This window comes from Apteryx mantelli, chromosome 2 (genome assembly GCF_036417845.1).
Source record: "Apteryx mantelli isolate bAptMan1 chromosome 2, bAptMan1.hap1, whole genome shotgun sequence".
Taxonomy (NCBI): Eukaryota; Metazoa; Chordata; class Aves; order Apterygiformes; family Apterygidae; genus Apteryx; species Apteryx mantelli.
In genome coordinates this window covers 111,286,734-111,296,701 of record NC_089979.1, presented here as the reverse complement: position 1 = coordinate 111,296,701, position 9,968 = coordinate 111,286,734, and the positions used below count along the sequence as shown (strand labels likewise).

Sequence of the window (9,968 nt, the reverse complement as noted above, 5' to 3'; positions counted from 1 at the left end):
GGTTCTTCAGTGTCTTTTGTAGTAAGTTTTATGTTTCTACATAACCTTAAAGACATTAAACAAACACAAAAAATACCTATACATACACACACACACAATTATATTCAAGGATCTAGTTCTGCACCTGTAGAAATTGTGATGTATACACCAAGTGCTCTTTTCATTACTGCACCTTTCAAGTTATCTTTCAGGTTTGGAAAATACTTTAGCATAATTCAAGGGATAAAATCATTGCATTAAATATACTCATTTTGCTTTGTACATCCTGTTGACTTTTACCAATGCAAATAAATGCATTTTGTTTTCAGCCAGTAGGAATTTATGTTGCTTCCATTATTTCTAACAGTATTTCAGGACTGGGGAAAACAAACAAACAAACAAAAACATTCCCAGGGCAATGAAAATCATCCAAGTAATAGAAAACACATATATCTTGAAGACACACAGTCTAAGACTCCAGCTCTAGAGCAGAGCTGAAGCAAATCACAGTTTATATCCCATATGGATGACACTGTTCTGCCTCTTTGTGAGAGTACCTGATCTTTTATAGAGTAACCCATGGAAGTTACTTAAATACTACCTAAACAAAATTGCAAGAGAAAAAAAAATTATCTTGTCCATTCGTAATTTAAAAATTCTTTAACAGAATGTCTAATATCAGTTCACTATGGCTGATCTGGATAAGGAAAATTCTGTTTTTCCAACAATAAAGATACTGAAATCTCAACTTTATGTAGATAAACAAGCTATGATTAAAAAGACACACAGACATCTTCCCCCAAAACAGTGTCTTTCAAATTTTATTCTTTAGCCTTTATAAGCTTTCATTATAACTTTACATTTTGTACAGTATTTTGTGTACAAAGATCCCATGTATCAAGGGAAATAATTGCTTCTAGTAAGATTCCATGTATTACAATATTAGGACTTTTCCATTTGCACCCATGATATTTAAAAAATCTGTCAGACAAACCAGGTAGAAATAAGTATGCAAAAACTGCAAACAAAAACATTTAAGTAGCCAAAATTAAAAAGATGTGTGAATTCACATAGTCTTGCTTGACTTCTACTAGGCTATTGCAGCCAAGTAGTCCTTAACCTCAGTTGGCGTGAGCCTTCTAAAACCAGCTTCATTACAGATGCCAACTTCAATGTTGTCTTCTGTCATTTGCCCTTCAAAGCTTTCCTATTAAAGAAAATAGGGTTCAGTCAACCATATTAATGATTTCTTACTGTCATATTAATGACAGTAAGAAATGTATTTCTTAAATATTTTGCTAACCTTTAGTGTTAAAATAGCTGTGTGAATGGCATCTTCAAGTTCCAAGTCTTCATTGTATCTGTAAACAGAAGATCACATATTTTAGCCTAACAAACATAGATCTTTCCAAACCATAATCATCTTAAAGTCTCAAAATGCAAGCCATGCTAAAATTCTCCCTATTTTTCCTACAAATATCATTGGTAAGCATTGCTACATTAATATTCCAAAATATTATTTGTAAATACTATACTTTAAGTATTTCGCTACTTTTTCTACCGACATTGTCTAGAACAAAATACCTGCAAATATCTATATATTGAATACACTGTGAACTGCACTGAGATAACTCTCCATGAATACAAAAGTTGGGAGTTTCCTTTAAGCAAAGCAAATTTCCTGTGCACATGTTAACGTATAATGCTTCCAGCTTCCTTATTTAAGTATTTTAAAACTTTGTTCTGATAATTTAGAAGTATGCATTTTTGTCTGGCTGTTGTACATGGAACCTGAACAAAAGAATTATTGTTTCAAACATGTATTAAACATGTTACCTTTTCTCAAGGAATGTCTTCCCATTGATGTAATTTTTTCCCATTGCTGTTGCTTTCCATGCAAAGTAAGCTCCCTGTAAAAGCAACAATATAGTGAATTGTTCTGGGTAACTTGGTCAAACACTACCTTTGTAAAAAGTACAAGAGTAATCATGAAAATACTGAATATCCTGAGAACATATGAACTATTTTGGGTCACAGGCTGATTAGATATGTGAACATATACTGAGAAAATGCACAAAACATTTGTATGACACCACTGTTTTCACCCTCCTACTACTTTGAAAGATGAATTTAGTAAGTCATTAGCATGTTTCTAATTTGGGATTTCTTAAACAGAAATCATATTTTTATCTTCAAGAATAAATACCGTTTGTTCTTTCTTGAAGCCTGGAATACATTCCTTGTATTTTTCTTTCTTTCTGTTACAAATCAGCTAATTATTTTAGCTACTAATAGGCTATTTAGCCATCTCTCTTATTCTGAGGTGAAGACCATCAATAGTTCTATTTATCAATCAGGATGCATTTCAGAAGGCATCTTCATTTAGCTTTTTACATATGAACATCTGGTAGTAATAAAAATTTCTGAAGTTTACCAAGAATCATTACAGCAACTACTTCTTCATTTGATGAAAAGTGTTATAACTAATAGAGGAATCAAAAGGTAGGTTTTATTAAATGTGCAATACTACTACAGCAAACAGACTCACTCAAATTAACCACTGTGATCATTAAATACCAAAGTAGGTGCACTGCATTTCATAATGCAACTGATTATGGCCTGATTTCCACCCAGCTTAGGGAACACTGTTTGAGCAGCGCGAGCAGTCAAATGCCTATCCTGGCACCTGCTGCATAATGCTAGACTCCTCCTGTTACTACCAAGGAGGTGGAAAGGAATGAAAAGGGGTGGTGGTCTCTCTCAGCAACAATTGTTGCCCCTCAAAAGCAGTCCAGAAACATGCAGGCACAGAATTAGCAGGTCCTAGCCACTCCCTACACTTCCTTGGCACAGCAGCCAAATATCCAGGCTTGCTCCTAGCGCCCACTGAAACTGGATCATTCTGACTTAAGTAAGGTCAAGGGATATTTTGTTCCAGCTCCTCATCACAAAGTCTTTCAGGGTATGTATAAAGTTTTAGGTGCTTTTTAAAAACAGTAGAATTTTCAAACGCAGAATACTTACAGATGGATCCGACTGAAATAAATAGGGCCGTCCCTCATTCCAACCACATATTAGCAGTGATACACCAAATGGACGAACACCACTACAGGCAAAAAAAATAACAAAAAACCCTGACATCAAAATGGTTCTGAAATTTATTCAGCAAACAACAAAACTGACTGAATTATTCTGGATGTGTTAATCTTCCCCAAAGGCCTCCCAACAGCCCAGAGCTGTGAACAGGAATGGCTACTCAACCAACAGTATAAAAACAAAAGTATGCTGGCTTCTCCAACATTTTTTTTTTCCAAGATATTATCAGTGTGTTTCGCCCACTGCCAGGTAGTGGTCCTCCCACTGGCCCACTTCCTATGGGCATTCTCCATTAAGAAAGGTTAATAATAACTGCCTTTCTGACTAAAAAATTTTAATCACTGGGTAGTAGTTGTACCTTATGTTTAAGCAACACAATCTTTCTAAGCACCTTCAAACTTCTGAAAACTGCATACCCAGATTGCGTATATTCCTGCATCACAGAAGCAATTCTCTGTACTAGCTGAGCTGTTGGAATGGGCTCATGATAAACCAAGTAATATTGCTGGGCCAGCTTCCGAGCTCTGTGCACAAGTACCCTACAAACAAAGACAAAATTATTACTTGAAAAAAATCCAATTAGTTGTTACAATTAGTACTGAAAAGAATATTCATTACAATAAATACTGTGGTAAAGAATTACATATCTGGCACAACAGTGACTTAAGAAAACATATATTTTACTAGAATATCCTTATCAATTCAATAAACTCTGAAGCACTTGAACAAACTGAAACTAAGCACATTGCTGTTCATTTGCTATTCATTTTTTAGATATATTTGCTAAGGTTTTGAGTATGTCAAGAAAAACTTAGAACATGAATTTAATATACTGACAATATATACATCATAACAACATATTATGCAATACACTTAAAAAGAAACAACTAATTGCTATATTTATCAGCTTCTTCACTTCTTGAATGAAAACATATCTAAATGATTACAAAGCAAAACTTTTTAATACCTGTAGTCTGGACCCATACCACTATACACTAAACCTATATGTTTGGTAATTGGTTCTACTTTGTGGACACTCCTTTCATCATAAAGAATGGATTTCTGCTTCTTCTCAGTTGCCAACACCACTCCATTTGCAGCTGGAAAAGAATAAGATTTTTTCCGTATTAAAATAAAATTATCAAAAGCAATTGAAACACAGAACAGGTTTGGCAGAATATAGAGAATTTTGTTTCTCCCTTTTCTAAAAGGCCCTTCAGGTTTACAATGATGTTAAACAGTGATCCTTTGATGAATTCACCCAGCATATCACCTCTCATTTTAAATAAATGCACTGCCCTTATAATGCCATTTTAAAAATTCTGAAGCATATATTAATAACTGATCAGCTGAAATATCTTTATGTGCAATTTCCATATATATGGACACAAAGCTGGAGTTATTTACTTAAGGAATAGGAAGACTCAAAATTAAAGATAACAGTTCTACCAGTTGCGTGTCTCCAAAATTACCCTAGGAAAAGATCTATGCTCCCTTCCTAAAAATTACTGAGTTGTAGAAAAAGAGACAATATTAAACCCACTAAAACATGTGAAAATCCACTGAAAAAGCACAAAATATGGAACAGAAGACAGGGTGAAGAAATACCCAGTAAGTAGTTCAAACTACTTTGGTTCTCTCAACTGATACTAAGGCTCCTGAATCTTTCACTACAGTAATTCCGAATATACCTTTAATTCCAACCGATGGAGCTCCTGCAGCAACTGCAGCCAAAGCGTATTCAATCTGAACAAGTTTTCCAGAAGGACTAAAAAGAAAAACATAAAAGTAAGCCATAAAATAATTCTAATATACTCAAGTCTTTACTGCAACAATCTGATGCTAACTTGCCTACATGCCTGATGAAAGCTAATGCGCCTTGGATAGGGAGTAGGGAGTGGGATGCAAGTTGAAGGAGGACAAGTCCCTTCTCCAACTTGTAACACTTTAAACAAGCTTTCCACTCAGTGGGGAAATCTTCAGAGCAGGTCATGAATTTCTGGCAAACATAACAAAAAGCTCCCAAATTTATGTACTTAAATGATATTCTACATGTGGTTTGCAAAAGTTTTCAAGACAGCGATGTTCAATCTTGAAAGGTACGAGCAAAACAGCTATTCTTCTTGACTGATGAGCACACATCAGGTCAATAATGCAACACAGAGCAGGTTCCACTCTCCAGGTATCCCTGCATTTTCTTTAAATAATCCATATCGTGCTGGTAATGATTGCAGAATCATCAAAACTGATGGCAGGCTGTCAAAATAACTCATCCAGACTGGGGTCCGATCTCAATCCCCAGGGAAGAGGACAGCATGGAGGCTGTCATGTGTAGGACAAACGATTTTGAGAAATGGAATCTATTCTCTGGGCTATATTTCAGGCACTCCGGTTTTAGCAGATACAGAAGTAAAATAGAAGATGATGCATCTCTGTACTTAGAGGAGGTAAAGAACAAAGCAAGCAATAATTATTGTAGTTTTTCATACATTAAGTAAATATAGATAACAAACTAAGAATTCTAACTCCTCCATTACAGAATACCAACAAACCAGAACAACAGTTTCCTGTGTCAGCAACTAAAACATACAGAACATTAGCAGAATGTTTTAAAAGTAAGATATACAAAAATAAATGATGCTCAACATAAAAAAAAAGTAAAAGAGGGAAAGCACAACTACTTGTATTTTCTTCAATACAAGTATAAAATCAAATAGCTTTTAAGGTTAGGGGCATGAAGTGCTTCTGTAAAATACAAAAAACACTTGTAAGTCCATTAGGAAACAATTTCCAAAAGCTAGCAAAGAATTCAACCCACTTGATTACAGTGTGTGTGTTTGACTATATCCATCCATCACAAAGATTCGTCTCCTGATGCTAGACTGAAAACTGCATCATTGGCTTAATTGCAACAAGACTTTAATAAGCTATTTTGCAACTACACAGCATTACTCTCCTCCAAGAGTAAGTGGGCACTTTAGCAAAAGCAGCACGGATTCTGGCTTTCAGTTTCTCTTTTCGCACATTTATGGCATAATCCTGAAAAGTTTAAGAACTTTATTGAAAAATAATGCAAAATAATTTCTTTTTCTCTGGATTCTCTGAAGTGCACATATTAGAGCAGCACTTCAATAAACGCCAGTCCAATAGCTTCTTTATTGTGTGCATACAATCATCCTACAACACTTAGACTGTTCATGACACAAAGTGCAAGAAGAATATTGCCTGAGAAATGCAGTGGAAGGGGAAACAGACTGCTTAAAACTTTTCTAAAGGCTTCTTCTCATTCCTACGTCTGCAAATTTAGTTCTGAAACAAGTTCTCAAGGCACCAACTATCAAACTCGATTATCATCATGCATTTCCAATTAGATCAGAAGCCTCTCGGCAGCTACAGGGAAGAATGAAGCTACCACCCAGGCCTCAAGTAGGGGAAAGGGAGAGGAAAGACAACTTAGTATATCATAAGTGCTAAGAACCCTTCTCAGTCCCAAGTTTGTTAAGCCGTTTCACCACGCTCAGGCTATAAGGCACAGCCAGTGTAGGGGCCCAAGCTCAGATGGCCTCCGGCCGGCTCCGCACTGATTCCGCCTCACGGCAACGGGAGAGAGTGCGAGAGGCGACCACGTTACGGCCGGGGTCCGGTCACGGGGCTCCCCCTCAAACCCAGCTTCTTCCCCAGCCCCTCGGGAGCCCTCCGCCCACGCAAGCTCCCCAAGCGAGAGCGAAACCCGCGGGCCCCCCTCACCTCCCGCCCTCCTCTGCTGCCCGAGCCCCGCCGCCCCTCCGCCCGGCTCCGCGGGCCCGCCGGCGGCGCGATGACTCTGCAAAGGCCCCGCTCCATCGCGCCCGGCGCCGGCCGGCCGCTCCACGGAGGCCGTGCGCTATCTTGCCGCTCTCCCGGCAGCCGGCTGAGGGCCCGGGCCCGCGGCGCCCTCCCCGCCGCACCTGAACGTCGTGAGGGAGAAGCTGTAACCGCGCTCCGCCATCTTGGAACAAGCACCTCCACTCCCTTCAGCAGCTCCCACTGCGCAAGCGCGGTCGGCCCGGATGCTCCGCCCCTTCCTGCGTGAGGGGAGGGGAGACGCGGCTAAGGCTCTGATTGGTGAAGAGGGAGCGGGGCGTGCCGGGAAGCAGCGCTGTGCGTCGGCCCTGCGAAGGGCACGATTGGAGAAGAGGCGCGCTCTGCGGCATGCTGGGCGTCAGCGCGCTTCCCTCCTGCCAGGAATGCTGGGACTTGAAGTCCCGGTCTCCCTCCCTCTTGTGCCATGAATGGCTTAGGGCACTCGATTTCCCAGTAGGCTTAGCGGCCGGAGCGCATGCCCAGTGCGCTCTCCCTGGGACCGACCGCCCTCTTCTGGGGTGTCGGTGGAGCTGTGTGGGGATATGGCGGTGCTGGTGGTTTTCTCCTCTCCGCTGTCGCGTCTTCGCGGTCTCCTCCAGCGATGCTGGGGGCGGCTGGAGCGCGGGCTTCTTCCGGTCTTCTCCGGGCCTCGGAGCCTGCCTTGGGGTGGGTCCTGTCCTCCTGCCGCCCCGGCGAGGGCGACGTTGGGGCTGCGGGGCCTTTTTTTCCGTTAAACAGCTGAAGGTTGGGGCGCGAGCGGAAGAGCGTGCTGCCGCGGGGGCTGTGGGGAAGCGGGGGCACCGCTGGCCGCTCTTATCTCTTTATTTGCAGGCGTAAATAGGGTTTGCGTTATATCTGCTCGGTTGCCGGCGAAAATGGAGGTTAGGTGCAGTGTAATTCGTTCTTTCTTCTTTCAGGGCCAGCACTAGCTGTCCAAGCTCCAGCTTTTCTTCCCGAGCCAGTAGAAGACGCTAGTCAAAGTAATGAGGTGCCAAGCTTCCTAGATAGCATTTTGTGGATGGCTGCTCCAAAGAAAAGACGCACCATTGAAGTGAACCGCTGCAGGCGAAGAAATCCCAGTAAGCTTATAAAAGTAAAGGTAATTACCTAATTTAAATTGGCTTACCACCTTATTTGCTGTGAGCAATTTTATTAATGATAAGCGAGTATGCTAGAGTAAGATTTATTCCGATACTTTTTAATTTCACTTATTTTGGAGACTCATTCATGCTAATAGTCATTACTGACTGAAACATCTCTCTGGAATTTGTTGATAAATTTAGAAGATACTGTAATTCTCAAAACATATTTTAACAGATACAATTGAAATATGCAACAATAGGCTACAGTTAAATAAAAGGTGATAGTTTTGATGAAAGCTAACAAAACATGAAATTTAGCAAAGCAACTAGTATAAATACAAAAAGCTTATGCTTTCTGTACATCTAAATGAGTTTGTAGGTCTTCAGTCTTCCAAACATCAATAAGGATAATAATTTAGGTATTGACTTTATAGGCTACTTATAATAGTAAGCATTTGACCTAGCAGTGCATTGCAGAAAAAAAAGTATTTAGATAGAACAATACATTTTGAAAAGGCAGTTGAATTTTCCCGATATTTCATTTACATATATTAGTAGTTTGTGATCTTTCCCTCATGTTTCTTTTTCTTTCAAATTTCAAAATTTCCTATTTTCCACTTTCCTTTTTAGAGAAACATAGATGTTTGCCTTGAATGTGGACACTTGAAACAGAAGCATGTCCTCTGTGGCTATTGTTATGCAAAAGTCAAAGCAGAAACTCGACAGATACGGCTTGAAATGCGTAAAAAGGAAGGAGGACCATTTAATGCTCCTACTGTAGAAACTGTAGTCCTTTATGATGGAGAACAGCCCACAGAAAAAGATGAAGGCAAGCAGATCATTGAAAGAGCCAGGAAGCGTCCATCCTGGTTTATTCAAAATTGATGTTATAGCAACTGTTTTTGTTTATATTAGTTCTACAGCAAGAAAGATGGTGCTTTTCAAGACTCTTTTCCTTGTTGTATTCACTTAATGCTGATATGAACCTATCAACTTTTGGGAAGTCTGCTTGAAACACATTTCATTTCATTTTGCAGTCATGTATTGTTTCCATAGCATGCAGTGGTGAATGCCTCTCAGTGATACATAGCAGTCACATTTAAAGAGAAATCAGGATCTTCCTGGAGTTTGGATATTTGCTTGCTGTACACAGAATAAGATATATGTTAACGTTGTATGCTGTTTTTGTAAATAACTTTTTTTAACAGAGATAAAACATTCATGTATATAAAATAAAGCGTATAAAGATACATAGGGAGATCTGTTTTCTCTTTTTGGCTGCTACGCTTAAAAAAAAAAAAGTTAACTAAAAACAATGTTGATTAGATACAAAGTATGTTTACAAGAAAAGATGCAGTTATCTGGTAACTTCCACAACAGTTACCTGGTAATTTCCATGGCTTGGATCTCTCCACAATGCTGCTGTTTGAGATACTTGGTGATATTCCTGGTTTTGAGCAAAACAGTGGTTGCCACATTGCTTGCTCTTTCCTCCGATGATTCTTTGTACCAGACTGTATGTTAAGCATTTCTGTTTGTTGTCTGTATATAAAACAGATTTTTACCTTAAAGGGACATGAATAGACTTTTTTTCAAAGTGCACTGTTCTGCTTCAGTGAAAGAATGATTTGAAATGCAATGACTGGAAATTTGTAAATACTGTAAGGGTCAAAGCTGATTCTTTGCAGCCATTCCAGTTAAGTAGCCTGAATGGTCAGCGTGCGCTTGGAAAAGCAAAAGGAGCAGTATTACCTTCCTGCCTTGTGTGTCCTCTGCAGAGAGGGCAGCTCTGTCCTCTGCTGTCCGTTGCTGTTCTTCAGTGATGCAGTTAGAGCTACTAGCTGTGGATTTCACTTTGGTTTTAGCCATAGGAGTAGCACCATTGCATTTAAGAGTAGTTTACATTTTAGGATGGGATTTAAATATACAAATGGTACAGCTCAGCCAGTCTGAGAGATAGGTGCTGAT

The 9,968-nt window shown here is 39.5% G+C and overlaps 2 protein-coding genes across 2 annotated transcripts; one reads left to right on the top strand and one right to left on the bottom strand.

The window, feature by feature from the left end:
- Positions 1-784: 784 nt before the first annotated feature.
- PSMA2 (proteasome 20S subunit alpha 2) lies at positions 785-7,120 on the bottom strand. The gene is made up of 8 exons (XM_013955708.2): positions 7,023-7,120; positions 4,767-4,843; positions 4,043-4,175; positions 3,492-3,614; positions 3,004-3,085; positions 1,816-1,889; positions 1,283-1,340; positions 785-1,186 (listed from the first exon to the last, which is right to left on the bottom strand). The coding sequence occupies exons 1-8, from the start codon at positions 7,061-7,063 to the stop codon at positions 1,070-1,072; spliced, it is 705 nt and encodes a 234-aa protein (XP_013811162.1). The 5' UTR covers positions 7,064-7,120; the 3' UTR covers positions 785-1,069.
- A 326-nt stretch (positions 7,121-7,446) lies between these two features.
- On the top strand, positions 7,447-9,571 carry MRPL32 (mitochondrial ribosomal protein L32). The gene is made up of 3 exons (XM_013955693.2): positions 7,447-7,584; positions 7,836-8,017; positions 8,631-9,571. The coding sequence occupies exons 1-3, from the start codon at positions 7,461-7,463 to the stop codon at positions 8,883-8,885; spliced, it is 561 nt and encodes a 186-aa protein (XP_013811147.2). The 5' UTR covers positions 7,447-7,460; the 3' UTR covers positions 8,886-9,571.
- The last annotated feature ends 397 nt before the right edge of the window (positions 9,572-9,968 follow it).